This window comes from Melospiza melodia, chromosome 2 (assembly GCF_035770615.1).
Source record: "Melospiza melodia melodia isolate bMelMel2 chromosome 2, bMelMel2.pri, whole genome shotgun sequence".
Classification (NCBI taxonomy): Eukaryota; Metazoa; Chordata; class Aves; order Passeriformes; family Passerellidae; genus Melospiza; species Melospiza melodia.
In genome coordinates, this window is record NC_086195.1 from 78,580,602 (window position 1) to 78,608,080 (window position 27,479).

General features: G+C 42.2%; 1 protein-coding gene and 1 long non-coding RNA gene across 2 annotated transcripts; both read right to left on the reverse strand.

The window, feature by feature from the left end:
* Positions 1–4,789: 4,789 nt before the first annotated feature.
* SLC35F2 (solute carrier family 35 member F2) lies at positions 4,790–25,225 on the reverse strand. Its single transcript, XM_063148959.1, has 8 exons — positions 25,143–25,225; positions 18,995–19,170; positions 18,337–18,464; positions 13,152–13,311; positions 11,507–11,663; positions 10,666–10,718; positions 9,838–9,992; positions 4,790–6,128 (listed from the first exon to the last, which is right to left on the reverse strand). The coding sequence occupies exons 2-8, from the start codon at positions 19,137–19,139 to the stop codon at positions 5,910–5,912; spliced, it is 1,017 nt and encodes a 338-aa protein (XP_063005029.1). The 5' UTR covers positions 19,140–19,170; positions 25,143–25,225; the 3' UTR covers positions 4,790–5,909.
* LOC134414411 (uncharacterized) lies at positions 20,475–24,708 on the reverse strand. The gene is made up of 3 exons (XR_010026718.1): positions 24,692–24,708; positions 23,788–23,855; positions 20,475–20,525 (listed from the first exon to the last, which is right to left on the reverse strand). It is a non-coding gene; the product is annotated as an uncharacterized LOC134414411 (long non-coding RNA).
* Positions 25,226–27,479: the final 2,254 nt, after the last annotated feature.

Below are 27,479 nucleotides of genomic sequence, written 5' to 3' on the forward strand. Positions count from 1 at the left end.
GCCACTGCAGCTGCAGTGCATCCCAGCCAAGAGCTAGGATGTTTGAGACCCATTGGTTGGCTCCTGCAGGCCCTTCCTGCTGCCCCAGGGGAAGCCCTACAGCAGCTCCTGCAAGAGTTAGGTGAAGGTGAGGGGTGCCCAGCCCCCTGCCCTGTCTCCTGGTGCTCCTGTGCAAAGAGAGCAACAGCTCTCCACAGCAACTCACTTCCTGCCTCCCTCAGACTGAGGAAAGCAAGGGGGATAAGAGCAAACTCTCTCTGACAGAGCACAGTGTGTGTCATTGCCCATGAGCTGAGCTGGCATCTCCCGTCTGCGTGCACAACACCCGCAGGTCCTCCTCAGGTCCCGTTCAGCCAACACGGACATTTCCATGGCAGCTCGAGCAGACAAACACCACAGGAAGGAAGCAAGCACATCTTTGGTTCCAGTTTCACTACATTCATAACCTTAATATCACATTAACACAGCAAGGGCATTGGTGCTGTAATTGCGTTCCAGCTGCCTGAATGCTCCTCTTAATTTAGTCATGCTACTTTAGCTTTGCTGTGAGTTACAAATCATTCTTGCTCTCAAGAAGCAAATCAATTTACAGATGTTGCAAGAGATAGGATTACCCAGTAGGTTTTCTTTTTTAAACACTTGCAATGTATAAACTTTATTAAATGAAAACAATTTCTCCAGGGAAGTCCAACAGGCACTTACACTGTTGGACACAGAGGCAAACAAAATGCAAAGGTTTTTGAGCTTCAGGGAGCAGCACAGCCTCCTTGCAACTGACTTGAAGGAATTCTGCCACAAACAATACAGCAAAGCAAGAACACACAATGTATCCTCTACCTGTGCAGGTTTTTAAATGCTCATTGATTTTCAAGGGTACAGATATTGTGCATATACATATATTATTATCAGTCCATGAAGCATTGGCTTGTTTGAGATTGGTGCCATCTTTTTAACTCTGAACAAGACTTCTCAGTCAGTTTGAATTTTGCCATTGTTTTGACAAGGAAAGGTGACCCAATAGTTTGAGGCTGAAATTTAAAACATTCATAAAACTTTGTTACAACGATCTATGGATGAGTTATCCAGTTTATTAAATAATAATAATGGATCAAAGCAAAACCAGTTTTTTCTGGACTACTTGCAAGCAGCCATACTCTTGTGCAGCCTTTTTCTGCTACATTTATCCCATTTCAAATCACCCTCTTGGTTATGCATTTACTGAATTACGTGATTGTGCTGGGGAAGCTGCACTTTTGCCTGTGTGATCGCTGTTCCTAATTAAAATAATTAGAAACAGTGTCAACAGATGGTGCTGAAGAGCAGCAGCACTGCCCTGGACTGCTGTACAATCAAAAATATTCCAGAGAACTTCAACCACTGCTGATTACATAAACTTTCAGTGATGGGTACTTCTGGAGATATTGCACTGTTTCCAGGCATCAGTACATAATAAACTTTGGTATTTCTATGGAAACGTCGTAACATCTCAAATAAACATCAGCATTTAATTTTGTACAGTAATAATATGTCTCTAATTTTTTTAAGCCACCTTCTTTAATGCCTTCTTTGGAAGTTGTCTGTAACGCAGTCTCAATTCACTTCAGAGTACTCTGAAGACTGGTACTATGGTTTATGGAGATGAAACACACATTTCACCCGTAGTGCCAGTGATCCTTCTGCCTTGCTGCACAAGCTCTGCTCCTGGTACTGACACAGGGAGACAAGCTGGAGATGAGCTGGTGAAACAAAGTCTGTTTTGAATTGGGTGATGTCATGAGCCTCAGTTCAGTGATATTGACCCCAGGCCATACATTCAAGATGAAAATATCACAACTGCTCCCAGCTGGCACCTTAGCAATACATCAGTCTTGAAGGGCATGGAAACCTGCTTTTGGAGGCTGTTTACTCTCAGAGAGCTCTGAGAACTGTAACTTTCTTCACAGTTTATATATCCGAGAGCCAGTTCATGAAAATAAAATCAATCCTCCTACTTCCACAAAGGATGAATTCAATATTGCTTTGAGAATTTAATCAAGATTTTAAAGAAATGCTGCAACATTACTAAAACCTATACCTTTTTCTGATTTAGGCTGGGATAGAGTTACTTTTCTTCCTAGTAGCTGGTACAGTGCTGTATTTTTTACTTGTGAGCAATCAGAAGCAATATGTTGACCCATGTTGTACAAGAAATCAGGTTTTTCCCTCTGGCTTTTTTCTGTAAAATCTATAACTTTCAGTCTTGAATGCTCTTAAACAAGAGAAAAATTAAATTGCGTCAGGAGAGGAGTGAAGGATGCACATTTTAGATACCACTACACACAAAACCTTGTTGAACCTGCCACGGGCTTCCCATAGCTGCTAAGAAAATCTCTCTGTGCCTCTTTTATCTCTCACATAAATTGTAAAAGGTTCAGTTTGTATAGCCCCTTACTACAGACACCAATGTCCATAAGAATGGGACATTGCACTTGGCTGGGATCTCTAGGTTTGGCTTGACTCCACTCAAAACAAACAAACTCAATAATTAAATATTGGCATCTCTAAGGGAGGGCTGAATTTCTCCTTCCAAGGACTGCAAAGAGAGAGCTTGAGAGGGTGAGGTTCCAATACCTTGGATGCTGTTTGTCTGATGAATATATTTTTAGGTGTAGCCTCAAGTTAAACATTAAATCTCCAACATCACAGCTCATTGGATTCTCATCAGGTATAACACTGAAATTGCCAGAAGGCTGTATTTTGGTGAATGACCAAACCAGTCACAGCATCCTTCACTCTGCATTTTCTGGAGTCTCTGTCTGCCTGCTCAAAATTGTTCATGATTGATCAGAGAGCATGTGCAGTTTCTCTCTGTCAAACCTCCTAAATTGACTGAAATAGATTGTTCCAAGACAAGCATATATATAACACAATGAAATATCCCACAATAAATAGTGTGAATGAGTGGTGCTGACAAGAACTGATGTGCTTGTTCCAAACATCACATTGTACAGAACTGAGTATGTGCGACCTAGAAAGGGTCAAAAACCTTAAAATAGCTGATGTCCACAAGCCCATCCTCTCCCTCAAGCTCTAGAGATGTTAGGACTCAATTAATGCCACACTAATTTCCTACTTCCCAACACACCGTGACATTTTGATGCCAGATAACTATTGCTGTTTTGTAACCAAACCTTGGAGGAAGGCTGGATGTCACACATTTTTATTTGGATTCTTGTGTTTAATGCAAGTGACAGATAGATTTATTTTTTTTTCTCCAGCTTATTCCAATATTCCAGAAAGATTTATGTTAAAGACTCACCTTGTCTCAGAGGTACCAGAGGATCTGGCATATGTGATTCCTTGTTTCCCCACGAGCAATATCTGTGTCACTTGTGCTCTGGAGCAATGCATCTTTCTTCAACAGTCTGCACTCACTTCCTTCTAATTCATGGGACAGACAGCAAGGACCACTGATATATCTGGCCCCCTCCCACACAAAGCAGGTTCAAGGGGCCAGCACCCCATGCTGAGGACCCTTTAAGGTCAGGCTTCAAATACCCCATGTGCCCAGAGCTTGGACCACACCATGGTGCTGGTTTGTGATGCAGAACTCTTCTGCAAGGCAACTCTGCCTCCTCTCCACCCAGACAGCCATTCCATGGGGATGCAGTAGAAATTTAAGGTGATGAAAGGCAGGACACTAGGTGTGCATGACCACCAGTATGTGGCTGGCCACTGTCCCAGGCTGCCACAGGAGGTGTCTGCATCCAGCAGGATCACAAGGAGATAAATGGGAGCCCTCATGAGGATGGCAAGAGCACAGAGTCATCTGATTGGATTGACAAAAAATATCAACCTTGTCCTCACTGAGAGCTTGAAAGACCTTCTTGGTAGCATTAGCACACATGAATCTCAGCTGCCCCACAATATTCCAGGAACTCTTTTGCATGCAGTAAAATCACAGCATAAGAAATTAAATCACAGTCTGTATCTGTGAAACAGTTTTAAAGTTTTCAACTCAGAATATAAGTGTCAAATCACTAAGGTGTCCCAATGTCTACGCTGGGGAATCTAAGCTGCCCCACACTACTCTACTCTCCTTGCAGAAGTCCTGTCTGGCCCAATTTGCTTGAATCTGATTCCAACCTGTTATTACAGTCAGATTTTAAAAGCCTTGGAAGAAAAACGCTAGGCTGTGGATTTTAAAATATCCAAGCCATGTTTTACACAATTTTGGTTTCAGTGGTCTATATGCTGAGAAGATGAGCTGCTGCCTGAGCACTCTCACCACAGCACAAGATGGTCCCATGTTTTGAAGACCAAAGCCTCAGCCAATACACACTCCCATGCACTTTCAGATAAAATCTACATTATGTTACACTGCTTTGTGTTCTGATGTTACTACCACATCGTTTTAGAAAATAAAATAAATACCGTCCCCCCTCAAAAAGAGCATTTTACATGGGAGAGGACCCAAATGCTTTCCATAAAACAGCACCTGTTCACACTTCTGTGCATGAATGACACAGTGAAAAAGCAACAACTGTTGCTGCAGTATCTGTTGAACCTTTGTTTTCCTTTTGTAAATAACAACCAGGTAAGATTTTTCCAGGAAAATATTACTTGAATAAACCAGAAGCACAAACCCATTCAGTGTCATTTGATCACCAGTATCTTCAGAAAATGTCACATTTCCTTCTAGAGCGAAGTTTAGCCAGTAAAAGGTTTCTTTAATTGGCAAAATTAATGAAAACAATTCTGAACAGTAAAGAAATCTTAGCTTAAAAAATGAGTAAACCAAGACCAAGTGTCCAGTTGCTGAATACTTTATTCTTTTTTTACTTCATACACCTGAGCTCTTAAGGCTTGTACAAAATATAAAATAAAATAAAACCCCAGTATGGTTTTACTGATCTTAAAACTGCAGCCTTGTATTTTTTCATCATTTATTGTAAATATAAAGAGGGGTATGAAAATTGCTAGTGTATCTACTGGAAGCACCTAACTTTTTGGATATTATGTCATTATTGTTGCCATGAGAGTTGGCTTTGTTGATTCAATTTTTTGAAGAAATGCCAATTTTATTACAACTCTTTCAGCAGAAATGTGTCCCATTTCAGGCAGAAATTCACTGAGAAGTGAACTTCCATTAAACCTCATCCAGAAAAAAAGCCCACTTTCAGTTCTACTGAAGCGAGGAAGAGCCTGCCTTTGCCTCCCCCACAGCTAACAGGAATGCACCAAAAAAAAGGCCACAGAGAGAAACAGGAAGAATTATAAAAACACATACTCAAACTTCCCATACTAGCAAAATTCAAAATAAAATACCATTGCAGCCCCAGTGGCAACAGGGACTGCAGCAATATGAAGAGACAAACATTTGGGTGGAATGTAGGCAGCAAATCCTTCTGCAGAGGAATGAAGTCCACTGGCACGTAGACGGTGTGTGAATGTACTGTGGCTTGCTGAACCAGGTCCTGGGAGAAGCTGAGCAGCTTTTGCAAGATGCTGTCTGAGGGCACCCTGCAGTGAGGGGTGGAAATCATGAAGCCCTCAGACAGCATCGTGCAGATTTAGGTCCCTAATGCAATATAAAACATATTTGCTCCCATTAAGTGACCTGGGAGCTTGCTTTGGCTTAAGCTTTTTCCCCCAAGCATTTGTTGTTAAGTTAATTAAGCATTTAAAAATAACAGTCTCTCACTTTCCAGAGACTCACATAATCTGTCTTCATCTAAAGGCCAGATTTTCTGCAAGGGCAAATCAATACAGTTTCACTGATTGAGGATCTGGCCTTAAAAGTCTATCAAGTGCATTAAACCCAGCACAGTATGACATGTGCCTTGGCAGTAGGACAGTTCTCTGGACTAATACTGAGGGAAATTTGGCAATTAAAAAAAAAATATCTGTTTTGAAGTGCTGCCATTCCTTTAATTGGTGCCGAGCACCTCAGTTTCTTCCCTGGAGGACTGCACAGCCACCTCTGGGCTTTCGCCGTCGGTCTCCTCCAGCTTGAGGGCCGCGTTGTCCAGGCCGGCGCGGCCGGGCTGCGGCACGGCCGTGGGCTCTGCCGTGGCAGGGGGGGCGGCGCAGTACAGTGTGAAGCCCACCATGATGATAACAAAGGACACGATGTAGAGACCTGAAAACTGGCAGAGGAGAAAAAGAGATGCATTAAGTCTCGCCTGATGTGAGAACACGCGGCAGGTAAGAACACAATGTTGCCTTGTTTCAAGAATGTGAAAGCTACCCTTCCTTGTAAAAATTATTTTGATGAGGATTATCACCGTGAGCTGGATTCAGGTCTGAAAACCAGAATTCAACAGCTCTATTTACTCAAAGACTTGGGCCACTGGCTGATTTTCTCTGCACCTCATTCCCAAGACAGCTGGACAGGGAGTTTCCTGGGGTCTACACACAAGAATCTTAACAGGGAGAACAAATGGGTGTAAACACAGTCATCATACTGAATGAAAGTTGTTTACTCACATGAATACTGAAACACTCTACCCCCACGAGAATTTTGTTCCAGCACATGCAAGTATTTCAAGCTCTGGCAAAGATGAATCTCTGTGCTATTGCAAGCCACCAGGTTAGTTTTCTGCACAGATCTCTAGCCATCTGCAGGGCTAGATGAGTGTTATTGCTTGATCAAAACCAGTTTGCTCCCTACACCCAACAGGTACTTGAGGGGACAGAGGCTGGGGCTCCTTTTACAAGACTGGCATTTGCAAGCTCTGAAGAGTGGTGAGAGCTAAAGAGTACAAATTGCCGAGGTACATCAGGCACTCTGCTGTTCACTTGCCTGTTAAAATTCCAGTAATTGCCAAGATTCATCCACCTTGACAGAAAGACAAATACTTACTTTATAACACCAGATTCAATAATACCAAGTGTTGAAGTTATCCACAGAAAAGAATATTTTTCAGCAGGTTTATTAAAATCCTCCATATTCCTTTTGTCAAACCACACACATTAAATACTAGGAGGAAGGACCAGCATATCCTCTGTCAATATCCTCTAACTTCCTTAGCCTCCTTAGACATGCTTGAAAAATATGTTCTAGTTTATCAGGATGAAATTAATGGTCGGACCTAGACAGTGGACTCTCCTCCAAAAAAGACTAAGGCATCTAGAATTTAGGCACTGCAATTCCTAGCTGGCAGTCACTTGGCTTGGAAACTCCTGGATGGCTGCACACCAAAAAAAAAGCAGACTGAGAGAGGCAGCAGGACCGCCCATGGTCACATCTCCCACTGACCTGTTCCGAGCAAATGGGCAGAGCCTGGGGCTGTATCCAACCACAAATTCTCCAGCCTAAGGCCCTGAGTGAGCATGTGCCTGTGTGCAAGGACCTGTGGCTGGGTAGTCACAGGAACTGCAGGAACTGGAACTGTTGGAACTGCAGATCCCTCACAGCACAGTGCCCACAAGCCTGGAAGTGTCTCTGATCCTGATGAGTCAATTCCTCCAGGAGTGGATACAGTCACCAAGGCAGAGTGCCAAAGCTGTTGCAGTGTAGCTGTGACTCAAGGCCTGCCTGTATTTTTACATTTATTGACACAGGTGAACGTTACCCATGCTGCCCTATCAGACCTACATTTTTTTTTCCCCTTTCGAGGAGAACTTAGTGGTTTTTTCCTGGGATTTTTCTTTCTTCTTTTTTTTTTTAATTTCATATATTGCAACAACTTGATTGCTTCAGACACTGATTTCAGTCATAGGTTGTGCAGCTGATATCCTCACTCCCACTGCTGAGCATAGAGAGTACTTCAAATGTTAGTGGAGGACTGTATCTCCATCTAGTGTCTGTGATGTGTTCTCCCTTCTACAGTGCTTTATACAGCTAATGGATGAGATCTTTCTCAGTATCTCTTGAGGGATTACAGGTATCTATATAATGAGTTCATTAGGAGGCACAGCAAGGATTCATTATGGAGTAAAAGGAAAAAATTAAAAAGAGTTCAAAGCCAGCATGAAAAATTCACATTTCACTTGAAACTGACATGGCTGGGGCCAAAAAGTTAAGTGCATTAGCAAAACACTGTGCACAAATCAAAACTTTATCAATTCCTGGGCCTGGTTTCTGCTGCAGCCACTGATTGTGGTTCTGTTTGCTTGTTTCAGAGCAGGTTTAGACCATGGCAATTCAGAGCTCTCCATGGCTCTCTCCACTCTACAGCCCAGCCAAGCCTCCAGTTGCTTGTTGAGAACATCATCTGATAATGGGGAATACTAATTAATAGGGAATAATAATTCCCTGTATTTTTTGTTTGTAGATTCCTGTATCCAGAGTGCTTTTTAATCCAGCAAACATCCTACTTGGTTCCTTTGCCCCAGAGGTAAAGAAACGATATGGTTAACTTGGCAATAAGATTTTCTACTGCTGAGAGCCATGTCAAAATTAGGCTTTCTTAGTTCATGATTATCTCAGATAACAGATGAGATAATAACTTATCTCAGATCCTCTGATCACTAAAGATGTGGCATTACTATTGCTCCCCTTTTTGTTACTTCATTGTTTCTAATCCCAGATCCAAGTTCCTGTTTCAATAAATACCTGAAGTTCTCTCAACATAATCCCAAAGTCTTCATCTGTTCATTTTTCCTATTGGTACCAGATTACCTCACTGTTAAAAATTATGAGATAGCCTGCTCCCAGAAAAACCGCCTTCCAAAATAAGCTAAAAGCATGAAAAATAAAAATTTAATATATCTCCCCCAAAGCTCTTCTTTCTCTTCACTATAATGAATATAAATCTATAATCACTTCTTGAGTTAAGCTATCTGGGCACCAAAATCCACATTTGGAAATGACTCAGAAAGGATTTACTTGTTACACCGTAAGTATGGTTTCCTTCCTGCATTCATTTTTAATGGATGCTTTGTAGTTTGGAGCAAAGTCTGGAACCCAAAACAGGGAGGAAAACTGAGCTAAGAGACTCTTGAAAAGGAAAATCTAGCTGCTGTCAGACCCCACCATTACCAGACTCTGCACTGCCTTCATTTTCAGAAAACAAATCTGACCTAAAAGCTTCTGGCTGAAGAGAAAGCAACCACATGGAATAATACAAATTAAGCTCCTAAGCAAAGTTCACAAGCTTCTCACTCTCACAAGCCCTTCCAGTCACCGAGCTGACTCAATTACTCCAATTACTTTAATGAACTAAGTTCTCACAAGTGATTCTGGATGGAAAGTGGAGGGTGGAATGAAATCCTTTCAGCACTGTCATTTAACTTGAGCAGACACTGCCAAAAATATTTTAGAGCACAACAGAAGTAACTGCCTTTTGGAGAGTGTAGAGAATAATACATTTATCTGTATTTTTTCAGATCCTTTAGTCTCTCCTTAGCAGCAGCCCTAAGAGAGCTTGATTCTCATCCCAAAATGTTGGAAACGAACAGATTAAACTTCTGAAACAAAGTATTATTTTCTGAAAATCAAACCAGTCCTCTTTCAGACACAAAATGCCTTTCAGGACAGGGAGATTCAAACCCTCTCCTTCGACACTTGGGAGTAATGAACCAGATCTAACATACAATTCCACAAAGGGTTTTCAGTGGGAACTCTATTATTGTTACACCTCAGGAAATTATTTACTATCTCTTAACATTAACTTATCCCTTCAAGTGTGAAATGGTTTGAGAGTGGCTCTCTGGCTAATGGTGCAAGGCTCTGCCATTAACTGACATGACTCCTCCTGACTGACACCTGCCAACAATGAATGACAGAAACTGCAGAAATGTGCAGGTGCAAACAACTCTTCCCGGGCTTTTAACAACATTACACTTTATTCATCATTCTGGAGTAGAAACGCAACTGAAAGAATGTCAAAGTGGAGGAATGAATGTACTCACCTTGTAAAAAAACAGGTAAAGCCCAATGAAGAGACTGTAGAGATCTGAAGTCAGAATCGCCAGGTTGACGGAGGTTGCGCTGGTAACTTTAATCACAACTGGCATGAAGCTGTACAGCCCAAACATGCACAGGGCAAAGGCTGTGAACAGCAGAGCTGCAAAGCAAGGTGACACCTTACTCCTCAGGCACAGAACCATGATTTTATAGACCACTGACATCCTTAAGATGCCTTAAAGCTATGCATTTCTATCTCCTACAAGATATGGGAATGTACATGCAAGAGAAGCATGAAAGACTACCTTGCATTGCAAGAATTACTGTACCTATACAAGACAGTATAGAAGATATATATATATATATATATGTACATATACAAGATGTGTATATATATATATAGATGTAGATGTATATATACACGTAAGTTCTTGTTCATTCCTACGTAACCTAAGAGCTGACCGAAGACATGTAGAGCCACACTTCTTGATAACGTTTAGTTGTGTTCAAGTCAAAATGTGCCCACTTTTCCTGTACTTCATTTAGGACGGACAACAGAAGAGTGTTCTTGTGATGTTTCAACAACAAACATGGCAGTAATTAAACAGGTTTCATTTTTTACTAATTTCAATTTATTTTGAAAAATTATTTCAAGTTATATGCAAAATACAAAACCTGTTTTAATGTTCAATCCTGCAGACCCTCTCTCTTTGCTGAATACAGTATTAATGCTGCTTGTTATTCAGAGAAAGAAAAGCCCCACCATTCAAAGTCTAAATGATTATCATTTCCCAGTGTTCTGTAACATGCACATTATTTTGTCATACACATACCAATTTTCCAGTTCCACTGAATTTTCATTATCTCCTTATGTTCCACAATGGCTCTAGAGTTACAGAAAAGATATAATATAGTAAAAAAGGAAAAAATCATACTAAAATAGAGAATTTAATTACCAAATATATAAGAAACTTTTAATCTATAAGCCATTCATTTTTTTGTTTCAAATTTTACTGAATGACACTAGCTCAAACATCTAACAAGCATGAAAAAAGACATAAAAATTAAAGTGCCTGAAAGTCAAGAGCACTGTTATTTAATTTTTATGCCTTCTTCACAGGCGTTTTAATCCTTCAGCAATTCAGTTTTATTTGATATACCATTTGAGGAAATTATTAACTATAATGATGAGAAATGAGGACTATAGAATTCATTAGACAGACTTAAGTGCATCTGGGCTGTTACTCAAATGTGGTTATTTGTAAGAGTATACATGGCTTCATTTTAAACTTGAGCTTATTATGGAAGATCTCCTGCTAACAATTATCTCCTAATCTTTTCCACAGAGAAAATTCTTTAAGAAATACAGTCCTATGAACAGTCCTCAGCATACTGAGTGTCCTCACAAACATCAACAAAATAAAAAATACAGCCAAATATCCTATGTGTTCAACTGCAGGAGTTTAGCTTTAGAACTGCTGCAATAGGAGCAATGCAAATAAAAAGGATATGAAACAGATGCTGATCAGCAACAAAAATCAATTCAAGTGGAAGGACTCCCATATAGGCCACATAGAGATGCAACAAAGAATTTAATAACATCATTTCAGGGTATACAAGCAATCATCTGTAGTATATTCTTAATTAGTTTTAAAATAAATATTAGATCCTTACAGCTGTAGACCGCTGATAATAGTCCCAAACAAGCCCACCATTCCTAGAAACTCCACTCTGCTCAGATTTTTCACAATGTATTCCTCACCCACATTAGAAATGGCATACAAAGAAGCAGCAAGAAGCACTAAGACATCTCCAATCACCACGTCACTACCTGTACAGAAATATTAATCCACAATAAGGGTAATGCCGCAAATACTTTTTAACTTTCCTTAAAAAACAAGCAAATTTATCTTCAACATCTCTATCTTCCTAGCTCATTCCAGGGGAAGGGGGAAGGAAACCCTTCCTGTGTGTGCAGAGGAATGTCTGAGCACAGACTCTGCTGCCTGCTCACCTCACCCTGCACAGTGTGGAGGGAGCTAAACCCAGCATTTACATCTCATCCCAGCCAAGACCCTGCTGTATCATCCGGTCCAATCCTGCTTCTGCTGACCTCAGGCCCTGTAGGGAATTGAGCAATCCCAGTTAGAGATGCTCTCTGCATTTCAGGAATATTGTCCCCACTCTTGCAGTAAGGCCTGATTCAAGGCTTGCTACAATCAGCCCACTGATTTTTGAGGGACCTGGACTCAGCTTCAGGTTTATGACATGCCCTAAGTGGGCACTGCAGAGGGGTGGTACTGTGTGTCCTGCTGCAATGTATTTATACTGCAAATGGGACTCCCTGTGCTACCACCACTCACCATTAAATGTCTCTGTGCATCAGCTAAATAGCAAGAGGATCACTGCTGTTCAAATCCTTCGATTGGTTTAAAATTTCCTTCCCTAAGCAATCACTGAGAAAATATGTCTAAAATATGAGGGTAAGCAGCAGTAAGGATCCTCAAGTCAGCAAATAAAGCACAAATTCCTAATGTCTCAGGGGAATATTCTTCTCCCTCCAAGATACCTGTACCACATAGTAGTAAAGCTGAACTTCAGTTTGTCCTATCTTACCTACAGTAAGACCCCAAAATAACAGCACACTTTCTTATCTCTATGCTGCCTGATGAAGGCAATGCCCTGAAATTTACCTTCTCTCATAGCCTGTGGCTCTGAAAATTCAAAATTCTTATTCAAAATAAGATCACTATGATAGGGGTTGATTTAGGCATCTGTCAGAAAAAACAAAACCTGCCCTTATCTGCACCCTGCTGGCTCCCGGCCCCAGAGCCCAGCCACCCTCACAGAGGTCCCAGGAGAAGTCAGCTGCTGTGAGCAACTTTTTATGTGTTACTTGCACCCAGAGAATTGCAAATCAGAAAAGTCTGGCTGCCAGCAGGTTGATACTGTATAAACAAGACAAGGCTTGCAGGCATAGCCCATTTCTTCTATTAAACCATCTCACATGAGAGTCAAAGTGACCAAGCTTTTGGGAATGAGACTTTCCATCACATTGTCTAATGAACAACAGCAAAATTTAAACTTAACACAAGTGGGGTTTTTTTTAAGGTGGTAGAAATTTCCAAACATACAAGCAAAGAAATTCCACAGCTCCCCATAAAATCAACATCTCCTCTTCCCAGACAAGAAATAAAAACAGCAACATGTTCTCTTTTAAAACAGAACTGTATCTGCTACTATTTCTGCTTTACAAGTTCCTGTCCAGAGCAGGAACCATCTCTTTGCTGTTCCCCCGCAACAATAAACGACTCCTTACCTTCACCTTCCTCCCTCCCTGCCAAAATGTCTGCACCCACCATTGTCGCCACACCCAGCAAACAGATGGCAACAGCAACAAAATGTATCAGCTTGTATCTTGCTCGGAGAAGGAACCAGGACAAAGCCATCAGTATAGGAATCCCAAAACAGTCCAGGAGCTGTGTGTACAGAAAAATTGTTTGAGTTAGAAACTCACCCCAAATCCAGACTGCAACACCCTGAAAGGAAATGCACAGGATCTTACTTCCAATCATCCGATGTTAATGAAACCTGCAAAGCAGCCCCAGTAGAAGAGAGGGATGAGACCCATTTTTCACCATTAAAAGCATTTTGCAAGTGAAGAAGGAGCTGGAACAGGGGTCCTCTTTCTCTTGGTGGGAAAGCACTGATTTAGAAACTCTTCTAATGATGGATCTAATCAATCTTTGCAGCTTCACAAACGAATGCTAGGATGCTGCTCTGAAACAGCATTGCTCCCCGGGGCTCCATGCACACAAAGCAAAAATATGGAACTATTGATGGGTACGAGTAATCTAATTTTACATTGATGTGACTGTGACAAGGACTTGACCCTGCAGCTTTGGGTTTGATGCTCTGACTTATCCTTCCTTTCTTTATTTTTTCTCTACAAGTTTCTATGTATCTTTGCTTTGCTGTTTGACCCACCCACAGAATCACAGAACTGCTTGGATTGGAAGAGATCTTAAAGTTCATCTAGTTCCAACCCTCCTGCCATGGGTAGGGACACCTTCCACTCAACCACTCCAACCTGGCCTTGGATACTTCCAAGGATCTTCTACCTATTCCCCTTTAGGACAGGAACTCAGCTGTGTACTTAATACAGAAGAACAAACACTGCAGCATAAAATGGGCATATTGTTCTAAAATAATCAAATACCATCAAGACCACTGTGCTAATCATAATTGGTTTAATATTTAATTCAACAAAATAGATTTTGTTTCTGAATTTTGAAAGGAAAGAAAAGGTGTATTTCCTGACCTGTCTCAGTAAAGTGCCACAGAACTACATAAGGGAACAGCCTACAGCAGTACATACAGTCAACTTCCCAAAGATTCCTGAGAAATTACTCTCAAATGTCACTCCTTAAAACCTGGCTTCTTGAAGCCCCAACAAAATATGTCCAGATCAGTAGGACTGGGGTATAATCCCTGCAATCATGACAAGAGCTCTTAGTTCTTAATGTTTATTTCCAGACTCTGCCTGCCTCAGTGCACCACTGCAGTTAACTTCTGTGCTGTGTCATTTCCCCAAGGGCTTCAACCAAACTTGTTAACGTTTTGATGATAAGTCTGGTTCTACTTGTTCATAACTATACATAGTAAAGTCTTAGAAGCATAGTGCTAAGAGCAGCTATTAAAGATTAAATCCTAACAGTGCCTCTAATCCTTCCATCTATTTGTCTTTGCTCCTTGGATTGCCTCCAGCTTGTCCAGTTTGTAAAGTCTATGAAGTGTAAAAGTACTTCTTCAGGCCATATTATGAGACATTACAAGTACTTAAGTCTCAGTATGTGATACCAAGTATTTCAATACAACACCATGGAAAATATCACACTGTGACCTTCTATTTTGCCACAGGTCTTGTTCTCTATCTCACCTTTAATCTAGACTTGAGAAAACCTCTAAAATTTCCTTCAAATTTGACTAGTATCAAACAACAAGAAGTACTACAAGCATTAGAAAGCAAAATTTTTACCCCTCTGGTGGTATATCTACCAGAGGGGTAAAAACAGACATAACTCTTCTACTAATAAGTAAGCTTTCACTCTCATTAACTGAGATGTTTAGCATGTAGTCTTCCAACCTCCAAACAATTTTTTAACCTAGACAGAAAGAGCAGAAACCTTTTAAAAAACATCTTAATTAGGATATAAGAGAGTAGTACATAATGAACCAGAAGCTCATTCAGTAATGCAAGATGGGGAATTGCTGCACCCAGACCAAGAACACACTGGAGAACCACAGTACCATGGTTAGAGGACTTGCAGCCAGGGCACAGAGGCACCAAATGATGAAGAACATTGGTAATCTGTTCCAGGAGACAATTACCCTCAATTACAGATGAAATCTGATTTCCATCTACTGGATCTTACCTTCCTTTCATCTAGTACATTACAGAGCTCTTCTGTACAGGATCAAGATCAAAGAAGTGCAAAGCAGATGTAATACCACAATGAATTGTATCAATGGAACCAATTAAAAAATAAAGTTTATTTATTGAGGTTTTGCAACATTTACAACACACTGTGGTACTGACTACTACTTCAGTATAGCCTCTTCAAACTCTCATTTTATTCAATTCTAGCCTGTATTTTTAACAAGGTGGGGGGAGGGAACCAGATAACCTGGTGATTTGATTTACAAATGTTTTGACTCAAGCCACACTTTGGCCAAAATGTTTATAGGAGGTTTTAAAAGTAGAGTAAATTATTAAAAGACATTTTAATATAATGGTTAATAAATTATCATAGACAGTTGGAGGTCATTGGTTTGCTTATAATTGCCAGCTTCAGACAGCTTTGTAAGCAAGAATGCTCAACTGCTCGTCCTGCTCATTCCCCACAAGGCTCCCCAAGGGCAGCCTCCAGCTGAGCCCCAGGGGCTCATCCTTTATTTTCTCCTATTGAGGCTGGCACTCTCCCATCAGCTGACAATTTGTCAATAGTTGCCTGAAAAACATTTCTATCTGAATTATCTACAAAGCAAATTGTAAATGTGCCCAATAACATGTTAAAAACATCAAACCACAGCTATACTGCTTTTTTTTTAATATAAATCACATAATTGTTATCACAGAATATCCTGAGTTGGAAGGGACCTATCAGAATCTTTAAGTCCAACTCCTGGCCACGCACAGGACACCACAAGAGTCCCACCCTGTGCCTGTTGTCCAAATGCTCTTGAACTCTGTCAGGCTTGGTGCTGTGACCACTTCCCTGAGCAGCCTGCTCCAGTGCCCAACCACTCTCTGGGGGAAGAATCTTTTCCTGATATCCAACTTCTTCAACCTCTCCCAATTCAGCCCCATGCCATAACAGGCAGTCAAACTGCAGCACAGTCAAGTCCTGCCACAGGCAAAAAAGGACACTGGCAGCAAGGAGTATCCTGGCATTGCCTCAGCCACAGCCAAACAGTTCAGTTGTGGACCAAAGTCTTTGTATTTACCAAGAAACGAGAGCTGTCATCCCACTGTTACCACCCTAAAAATCTCCAAACCCCTCCTGTAAAATGCTGGTATTTGAGAACTAAAGGGAAACCAGTTCTGCTTGTGTGTGTGTGTGTGAGAAAAATACATGGAAGTTCCTTGCTGAGCTGAAAAAAACTTATCTTTGAAGCTACGTTTCATGGTGGTGAGCTGAAGCTCCAGCCAGACAGCATTTTAACAATGATTACACTGCTTTTGGGAAGGTGCCATAAACCCTGTGTTGTTTTTATGGTCCCAGGGAATCCACTCACAGCCAGTACTGCAGACAGGCCATCAGGCTGGGTGCTCTGAACCACAGGCTCTGAACCACTGGTGTAGCTGGAAAATCGCTTGCCAAAAACAAAAAGAAAATGCCTCGCACTAAAGCAAATCACAGGCTTCTGCTGTGGGCTTTTTTTCACTGTATCTCATTTCTGACAATGGAGAGAAACTGGTGACTGCAGAGAATGTGCAAGAAACCTCAGGGCAACTGCAAAAAAATCGCAATTACTGAACTGATCAGTTGCAAGGTTACCAAAAGTGAAAAAGGCTCAGAAAAAGCTTGAGTTTTTTGGATAGGACAATCTATTTTATATATATATATATATTCTTTCTTAATTTCTATGAAAGAAATCATGGGAATAGCTTCACTATTTCTGAGAACTTGGATCAAAGCCCTGGCTTCTTCAGCTGTGAACTATAAGGTCAAAATAGTGTCTAACTTACCAGCTTAACTCGATCTTGAGACTGAAACAAGTCACTCTTAAAACTTTGATTTCTTAGGCATTATTTGTAAGGAGATTAAAGATCTAATGAGTCATAACACATAAGTATGAAGTGGAAATGTGACAAAACAACCCAAGAGACACAATCGATCTTCAGTAGTGCAATGAAAATTTACTGCAATTCTCTAAAGGGAGCCCAGAGTGCAGGAGTTTATTGCTTTACAGGTAATTCTCTTAAACATTAACCCCTATTACTCTGACTCTGTAAAACACTGGCTCCTTTCCAACTAACAGCCAAGTCTTCATGTACCTATTTTTTTTTATTCAGTCAAGTGGGGCCATGATCCCAGCCACAGATCCCCATCACTGGTAACAGCAGGCATGGACTGGCACAACATGGACACACTCCCTACACCACACTCACACAGTGAGTACACTTGGGCCTGACACAGCTCACTAACAGTACAGCCAAAGGCAGGGTTTACTCCCACTTTGCTCAGTGTTCTGAGTTAGTTTGTTCAGGGAAACTGCCCCTGCAAGCTCAGAAGACTGAAGGAGGAAAGCACTGGCTCTTCCAGCAGCTTTTGTCTGTGCAGTGTGACAGAGAAACCCCAGCTTTAGCCCTTCTGTTTACAGAGCTTTTTCAGAACACAATATTTATCCCAATGCAGCAATGCAGCATCAAGCACTGGTGTTGGAGAGGATGTCTACTATTACTTTATTTATGCTGAACTTCCTTCCACCTCTTTCAGAGAGGGCCCTGAACTGCCACATACAAAAGCCACAAGGCTGGTACCCCCCTGCATGGGCAGCAACACCAGCTGACACTCAGTGTGTCTCACAGGTGGGGTTGCATCTCACAATGCCTCCTGCAGCTTCCAGGCAAAAGATCCACCTCACTGTCATCAGCAAGAACCTGCACTGAGCGACTGTATCTGGTCATAAATCTTTATTTTGTGTCACGAGAAAAAACTGAGCGGCAGTCAGCAAACTCTTAGAAGTGCTTTTATCTAAATCATTAGGGTTCAACTCAAGAGCTGGCACAGCTCTACCAGCCAATCTTCTCTGCTTCCTGGAAAGGTTATTCATGATACAGGATGCTCTTCCCTGTACTGCAGAGAGAAAAAGATGCTGGAAAGTTCTTTTCAGGCTTAAATAGCTTCCATGTCTGTCCTATGAATCTCATTTTAGAAACCAGTCCAAAACTGTAATAAAAGCAACAGCTTTTATTAAAAAGAGAGATTGGTCCTTACCTGCACACTTGTGAGGTTTGTATATTGGTAGGCTTTTACAATCGTGTAATTGGCTTCAACATCAGCCAGTCCCACAATAAGATACTTCCACCACCTCTGTTTCAAAATCTGACAGAGACTGTCACTGCCTGTTTAGAAGAAAGCAGCAATCAATATGTGTTTCTTTCCAACCAAACACTGCACGGGAATTTTGCTTTTTAGAAACATAAATAATACCAAGATTGACTTTGTCTGCCCCTGCTTGAGACACAATAACAGGAAACACAGCCTGGGAGGAGACAATGCAAATGCTGAAAAGCACAGAAATTCTTCCACATGACGCTAAACACAGCAAGACTAGAGTTGTCTAAAGAGTAAATTAATAAGAACAGGAGGAATACTAAATAGCCTCTGGTAACAAAGTGCGTTAAAACAAAACTTATTTTACCTAATATAACATAAGATTTCAAACCACAGAGCACAAAACTCTGAACAGATATGACATTACATCAAATTAAATGCACATTTAACCTGTGAAATTAACTTCCATGTGTTGCTATAAAGCAGGAACTTCAAAAACTAGTAGGAGTATTGAGGTCTTAATTTTCGAATTCTGAATGGAAAATGTAGAGAGAAAAAAAAAGGTGAACGAGAATCTCCCATCCCGTATTTCACATACCAGTCCTAAATACCAGCGTTGTTGTATAAACCAGAAGCAGCAAACTATAGCTGATGAAACTTTGCAACATTGGAGTATTCACATGGAATCTGTCTGCCAGGTACTGGCTTGTAACAGCAGTCCCACAGATAAACATGGAGAGCATCTGGCCCAGAATTACAGTTTTCCAAATATGCCTGTGAACATAAAAGACACAACAGTAAGCTTAGAATTAAACATTCATGTTTCTAAAAAAATATTTTCTAGTTTTACAAGAAAAATGGCTTTTTTTTAGACTGACGCTTTTTTTTCTTTTTTCCTACTCCCTACCAATGTTGTCCTGTTAGCTACAGGTAAGCAGGGTTTTGTGTGCACAGAAGGTTTAGCCTGACCTCAGAACAGCCACGTGAGAAGTGAGGCCAGCTCAAGCCACCAGCCATGGAGACTGCAGTTACTCGCAGAGATCTGCAAACAGGTCACCTGGGCAGGCTCTACCCAATAGCAGCTCCTATTCTTATTAGGCAACTTTTGAGTTAAATCCTTTGTCTCCACCGAATTCCATCCTGACTCATCTACAAAGATCTACAACAAGGAGATAAAGCACAACTACCTTCAGGCTCGTCTGAGACCTGAGTTTTAGTGAGCTGAGACCTTAAGATGAGCAGTGGAACACAAAAGTATTAATGATAAAACCAAGTAACAGTTCAGTTTGGAAGGCTCTTGAAAAATCATCTGGTCCAAACCTTCCTGGGAAAGGGAGCCTCGAGGAGACTACTTAGCACCCTGTCCAGCTGCATCTTGCAAACCTCCAGTGATGGGGACTCCACAACATTCCTGCAGAGGTCATTCCAGTGATTGCTTGCTCTCACCATAAAATAAATATTGCTTAAAACATGAATTATTATAATCAATATTTATTGTGGATTTTTTCAGTTCTATTACATCATGTTCTGCTGCAGCTGAGGATGGAGTTAAGAATGCATTTTGGGTAAGATCATGTTTGCATTTACAGCTCAAGTCCCACCCACAGCCAGCAGGGACAAAAAAGGGGGAAAAAAAAGCTCATGCTCTTTTAGTAGCAATTCTTCACTTAATATAAGATGACCTATTCCAGATGCTCCAAGACAAACAGGGGCATGTAACTCTATGGGGTTTTCCTGGCTTGCTCTTTCTCCTGCCAGTGGAGCTATGCTAATTTGTACCACCCCAAGGCTCTGCACATGCACAATACACAGTGACAGAAGGTCAGCCCTGCGCTATCTGTACAGGTCTGCAAAGTTCACATTTAATCTGTTTACTCTGAAGATTACTGATGACAATTTAACTGTCTGCAGAATCAATAAATTTGTTTCCACTCAAATTAATCAAGCAAGGAAAGAAAGGGCCTCATTAGGATTCTGCACCTACCCTGTGCTCACATCTCTCCACGCTGACTTCTGGCAGGCCACCCACGTGTCAGGCACAGCACCTGAGAGTATCACTGCCTGTTTTCCCAAGGTGGGTGACCCAACACAGTAAGGACCAGCTCACCCTGCTGTGCTGTGCAATCCAGCTGCCAGGCAATTAGAAGAGTGTGTTTGACAGTGCTAAACCTGACCACAATCATGCAATCAATCCCTCCTTTTGGAAGGGAGGCATCTTCCTAGCACAGACTCCAATGCACCTGCACGATTCCTGTTTATCAATTCAGCCTGACACCAAGCTCTTCTGACTTTGAAAATGCTGCTGGGCACATTTTGCTCTCCAAGTCCATTCTGATGAGACAGCAAATCTCTACAAAGTCCAGGCACACTGTACTTCCAAGAGATTTGAATCCCATGTTTGCTACAGCTTGCCTTGCCAATCCCAGGAATGGAGCACATTCACACTCCAAGTATTATATATCATGTGACAATCTTGTAAGGTACTGTCCAGTCTCATCTGAGTAACTCTTGCTGGTGTGTGAAAGAAAAACATTCTCATTTCTAAACGGATCTCTAAAATACATATGGTGGGGGGTGGTGGGTGGTTTTCATTAAAAACAGCAGGAGAAAAAATTGAAGCAACCTCACTTCTGTTATATTTTAACTGATATGTTTTTAATTTCTTAATATTCTTGTCAATTGTCTATGCTATTTAGTGAACATTTTGGCTAATTATTCTGGCTGATGCAGAAATATTATTTTATAGTCACGTAAAGAATTTAACCAGTTGCCATTAGAACAAATGTGATATAAGTTAGCTAAAATTTCAAGCAGGCATGGATGAGGATTCCAGCTTGCCCTTTGCCAGCCCTGCAAACTCTGGCTCCTTTGCAGCAGGTAAAATGACAGAAGACCCACTGAAATTCAAAGGAAGACACCCTGTGGTGAACAACATACAAAACTTGTTTTCAGGCATTTAAAAATATACACATTTTTAATATTATTGAAATAAAGCCTCTTGCCCCAAACTAGCAGAAAAATGTTTCTTCTTCACCATCAGCACTCAAGTAACATAGCAAGCCTGTAGCAGTTTATTGGACTAAACTCATCCTGCATTTGGACTAGCTGGGAGGAGAGTGTGGAGGTTGGGATCAGACATGAATAGAGGCATGACTGGGCAAAACTGCTGCAGTTTTACTGGAGCAAAGCCTGTGTGCTGCACAAAATGAACTGCACTTGTCAGTATGCTACCAGGAGAGCCCAAAGCTGCCCTGGCTGGCAGAAGCCCTGATCTGGACACAAATTCCCCTCCACCCACCTGCTGGGTGTTGCCACAGAGAAGGGCAGAAGCACAGGCAATACCACCCCACAGGCTTGTTTAAGGAGGCTCATTGAACATGGACTTCGGTGTGGTAGGGCTTTAAACATTTTTGTCTAGGATATGAGTTGCAAGGGGCAACTTTGCTCCTCCTGAACTACAGCACCATCTCTACAGCAAAGGCCTGGACTCTGCGTGCAGCCCTCTGGCAAACTGGACAGCAACCATGTTCCAGTGGGAGGATAAAATGGGGAAAACCTGCTGCCACTCAAATTTGTTAACAACTGAGCTACTCCAACCATCATTTACTGAAAACAAGACAGACCCATCTGCCCTCTTGCAGTGGAGTAACTCCACTAATCCTCAGCTTTTCTAATGATCAAATTTCCCCAGTTCAAAGTACCTAAGGAATTATCTCCTTGCATTTCTGCATTTGGGAACAGAGGCAGGTCCAGAACCTCCAGAACTGTTTGCTTTGTGGTTATTGCCCTAGCAATCATTGCTATTTAGTTAATATATGTCTTGGCAGTACTACATAACAAAGGTGTGTGACAAAGCAAGCAGGCTTCATCCCACCTCATGCCCTTCTCTATTTTTGTCTATTTTAATTCAAGGAAATTTTTTCTTGCCTGAACAGATTCAAAATATTAACATCAAAAAACACACAGAAAGACTTAGTCTTTAGTGGAAAATTGCCCTCAAAAATGTCTTCTGTGAATCCCAAAATGCTCCATACCTGGCAGCTTTCTCAGCTGTGTGTAAAGTAACAGCCTCTTGCCCTGACTGCTCCCCAGTGCCAGGTGGAAGCCTCAGCAGGAAGCAGCAATGGTTTCTCTCGTACCATTTGCCAAAGCATGAAAAACAATTTCTTCAAATTGAGATGACATCACCATGCTCCTGGCATGATGCACTGGGCTCATAGCCTATCTTAAAAAATATGTTTGATCCTCTCTAAACTTGAGAGCAAACTTTAAATCCTACTGTTTGCATTTTGCATGACAATTTCTTCTGAGAAAAATGTTTTAAAGACACAAGTTTCCATTCAATTTGTAATTGATATGAGTATCAATGACAGTGACTTTCTTATTAATAATTGATCAGATTTTGAAATATATTAATTATTAACTTTTCCATGCCAGAACTTAATCCTCTCAGCTTTTTTTTTTTTTTTTAATGCACTGGAAAAGACAAATTCACTTTGGAGTCTCAGATGATGCAAGGTAAGTGTTCTGAAAAGGCCTTTCATTTCATAGTTGGGCGGGGTGAGTTATTGTTGGCTTTTAATGCCTGGTAGCAAGCTACTAAGATTAGTCCTTCCCTCCCTTCAGCCACCCTATCTTAGCTAGCTGTATCTATGGCTTTGAGCAAAACTAATGACATTTTGGGACTTTTTAGGGCATCAAAGTTTGCCACAAATTGGTCTAAAGTGTACCCTGAACAATGTGCAGCTCTCAACATCATGAGAAACTCAGGCTGGCTTTCCTTGGCTCCATGTGAAATGCAGAATAAAAAATACACCAAGATACTAAAGTACAATTGATATAGGAGGAAGTTAAAGGAAATTTAGTAAGACCATAGTTAACAATTTTACTGGCAATTAGTTAACTAAATCCTGTAACTTTAATGTGAATTTTTAACTTATAAAGAATACAGCTAATCAAATATTCATTTTAATTCTGCCACTAATCTAATACTGACATGGCAAAGCCTGGCAACACTGTTCATGTATGGAGTGTACTTGCACTTAGCTTTAACTACTGAAGCCTTCCTAAACAGGGAAGTGACCTTTTAATTTCAATGATCATACTTTTTCATGCTAGTGGTTAAGGGAAAATGCAGGTTCAGACCAAACCATATTGCAACATAATTAGTAATTAACTAAGAAGAACAGAATATATTTTTAAGAACTAATATCATCACAAGTTAGTTTTTCCATGTTCTGCTTTGAAACTGACGTCAATTTAATTTGCAAAAGGTAAAAAATAGAAAAGCATCAGAAATATATTTTCTAATGGTTCTACTCAAAAAAACAAAAAAAAAGCAGAAAAAAACCCCCACAGCAAAACCCAGACCCAGCCTAGTTTATTACATACAACTATTAAACCTTCCTACGACTCAGAAAGGCCTCAAACAAAACTGAAGTGGCTGAGCCTGCTGTCACCTGGAGGAAAAAAAATAAGAAAAAATATCAATTCAGTATCTCAGACAACACTTCTTAAAATTCAGTGAAAGCTATTGATTTTCTTTCAAATACCTTCCATAGACTCCCTTAGTGTAGCCGCTGGCAAAACTAATGGCATAGGTGACATTACTGAACAACTCAAGTTTCTGTCTTGCCTTTTGGGTCTCTCCTCACAGGCATGAGGAGTGAAAAGAGAAAAACTTATAACCAACAGGGAAAATAAGACTTTGCTCACTGGAATAAGGCTCTTCTTGGCTAGCATACACCATCTCATAGTCCAGCAGCCAGACTACAGTTTATGAGCACGCAGCTGCCAGGAAAGCCAGCACATCCTTGGCTGACAAATCCTATGCAATAACTATTAATGACCAAACTTATAAAAAAGCCTTTTAAACAGGGACTGTTTTCCCCCTTTAGAGGGAAAGTGAAGCTGTAAATGGATGGTCTAGAAGTCTGAGGATGCAGTCCTGCTCTCATGAAGGTAGTGCTTCTGAAGTACCAGCTGGTCTGTACAGCTTGGCAGGTATTTTTCCACAAGTTTTCCATGCTTAACTAGTGCTCATATTTCAAGAGATATACCTGAACGAGTCTCTATCCTAAGCTGATTTACGGAAGGAGAAAGAGGGGATATTGGTCTTTCTGGACTCCACACTTCGTCTCAGTTATTTTGTTCTATTACCTTTGCTATTCCCCCATGACCTGTTCTTCATAATGATCGAGAACTACAAAACAGATAAAGTGCAGGGAAAAAAACCGGAAAACAGAAGAACAAAAAATACAAATGCATGTGTTTAGGTGTGAGAGCACAGTCCTACTTCAACAGAGTCAAGACGTCACTCGCTAGTTCCGCGCTCAGCCGAGGCGACGCCGAGCGCTCTCGCCCAGCCGCATCCGCAGGCTGCAGCTCAGCGGCGCTCCCGGAGCGGCCCCGGTATCAGAGCACCCGCTCCGGAGGCAGCGGCCAGAGCTCCCCCGGGTTCCCCGGTGCCGGGCCGGCCGAAGGCTCCGGGCTCTGCTCAGCCCCGCGCAGCCCCGGCCGTAACCGCGGGCCCGCACCCGGCGGCCGCTCCGGTCCAGGCTCCCCGCGGCTGCTCCCGGCGGCGCAGAGCGGCCTCCGCATCCCGACCGCGCCGCCGTCGGAGCGCCGAGAGCGGCACGGACGCTTCCCCTCTCCTCCCGTCCTTCCCTCGCTCCGGCGGGCGGCCCGGAAGCCGGCGGGCGGGGAGGCCGGCGCCGCGCGGTTCCACGTGGAGGCCGGGGACTCACCAGGTGCAGAGCTTGGCCCCAAGCAGCGCCAGCAGCCGGCGCGGAGAGGAGGCGGCGGGCCCGGGCGATGGCTTGGCAGCATCGGCAGCCTCAGCATCGGCAGCCTCAGCATCGGCAGCCTCAGCATCGGCAGCCTCAGCATCGGCAGTGGCATCCGCGGGCCGCGGCGCCCCGGCAGCAGCGGCCGCCTCCTCCATGGCGCGGCTGCCCCGGCCCCGCGCCCGCCGGCAGCGGGCAGGGAGCGATGGAGGGCGGGCGCTGCGAAGGCGGCACCCGGCGGAAGGAAGGGATGAGCAGCAGCACCGGGACAGCAGCACTCTGCTCCCCGGAGGGCGGCCGAGCTCGGCTTTGTGCCCGCCGAGGGGCCGCCCCCGGGAGGGTCACGGGGGGTCGGAGCTCTCCTGATGTTGCTTCTCCTCTCCGGCCCCGCAGTTTCCTTCAGCCGCTGGGTGCAGGTGGGGAGCTTTAGCAGCGCCACGCTGGTGTTGCCGCTCTCCCGCCGGGCCCCCCGGCAGCAGCCCGGCCCGGTGCCCCGGTGCGGGGCCGTGCTGTGCCCCCGGGCCTGCGCAGGCAGCGAGCCCCAGGGCACGCGGGAGCCTGGCAGCAGCAGCCGCAGGGCGCCGGGCGGACAGTTCAGGCGCATCCGCCGGTTACAGGAGTTATTACTGTGTACGCTTCGAGTTCAACTTCTCGCAGCTTTCTGCGCAGCCTCGCGTCTTCTAACGTCTCCCATTTCTTTGCTGCTTCTTTGCCATGCCTCTGGATTTTTCACATCCTGTTTGTCTTCACCTGCATCTCAGGGCAACTCACCTGGAGAACCTGGTGACATTTTGCATACTTTGGTGGGTTTCTTAACAGTACTTCTAATGATGCTCTGTATGTGGTGGAATTGAACCCCAAAAGTGTCTCCAGGAAGAGCAACCTTCGGCCCTCATTGGGGCAAATATTTATCACTGTCTTCGCTGAGCCGGCAGAAAGGATTTTCTGTCACAAGACACTGTCGGTCTCTACCTTCAGCTTTTCCCCACAGGGCACCACAATCTAATTTTTCTCCCCCCAACACTATAACATTCTTTTTCAGACGTTTTTCTCTGTCATAGTTCTCTCATTCACATTGTGTTTATTTATTCTACTCCTCAAATTCATCCTCATAAGATTAGATTTAGGAGTCAAAGAGGCATTACTGTGCCATTTTCAGGTTATCTTTACATTTCCATGTACCTGTCATTAATGAAGGTGAATTTTAGTCTCCCCTTTCCCCAAGGGTCCAGGCTCAAATACCTACTAAGGTATTGGCTATATGGGAGAGGACCCCAAATACCCTCTTTGACTCTGTGATGGTGTAATGTTAAAGGTCATTATGAAAGAAAAGCTGTATAATTACATGTTTTAAAAGCATTTATAAATATACTTCTATATTAATAACATACATACCTATTTGTTTATTCAACTGAGTTTTTATGTATTTTTCCTTTACTTGTATAACAGAATAGTTTACTGGTATTTAAATTTTAAATTCCTAATCCAATAAAAGTCCTGCTCTGGCTCCTGCAAGAAATCAGTCTGCCAAGATTAGTCTCAGTGTTATGACAGTTATGAATCTGGTCATGCTGGTCCTGATTCTTCACAACCAAAACTAAAGAAAAGTTTAAAAGAAACTGACTTATCGGACCCTGTGTATTTAGTCATATCTGAGTTCCACAGCTGTGGTTCTCTTATCTTCACATTTAATTCATCCTATGTCTGCAATCTGCTGCCAGTTTTCCAGAGATGCGGAATCTTGCCTTTGGTGCTCTTTGTCTCCATTTAAGCTCAGCTCTTGGAATTCCTCGCTACAGGTAGGCTGCAGCAGCCTCACACCAAAAAGACACTGCCAGGCCAGAGCTTTACCCTGGACTGCTCAGCTGCAGAAAGATTGCAGTGCCAGAGGGGTATCTATGAATTCTAAAAATATGAAACAAAATAAAGTTTGATCTCTTTTTAATTTAAATTTTAACAATAATAACAAAAAAAACCCAGCAACAACTGTTTAAGTGCCGTTTGTTAGACATTGGGGACTAAGCTAATTGCAAATGAACTTGGGGGCCTAGACTAAGAGGTAGGTATATTTCTCCTTTTTGACTAAGAATTTTTTGCAATACATTTACTGAATTCTTTAAAAATAAATTATTCATATTCAAAAGTTGCATCTAAATTATCAAACTATTTTGAAGTGTGACTGAAAGGAACTAAGAATCCAAATATTTCTTACAGTTGGATATCTTCTAGAATGGATGAAGGATAACTCAAAAGTACCAGCATAGCTTTTTTTACTGTTTTTCTTTTTTAAAAAAACAA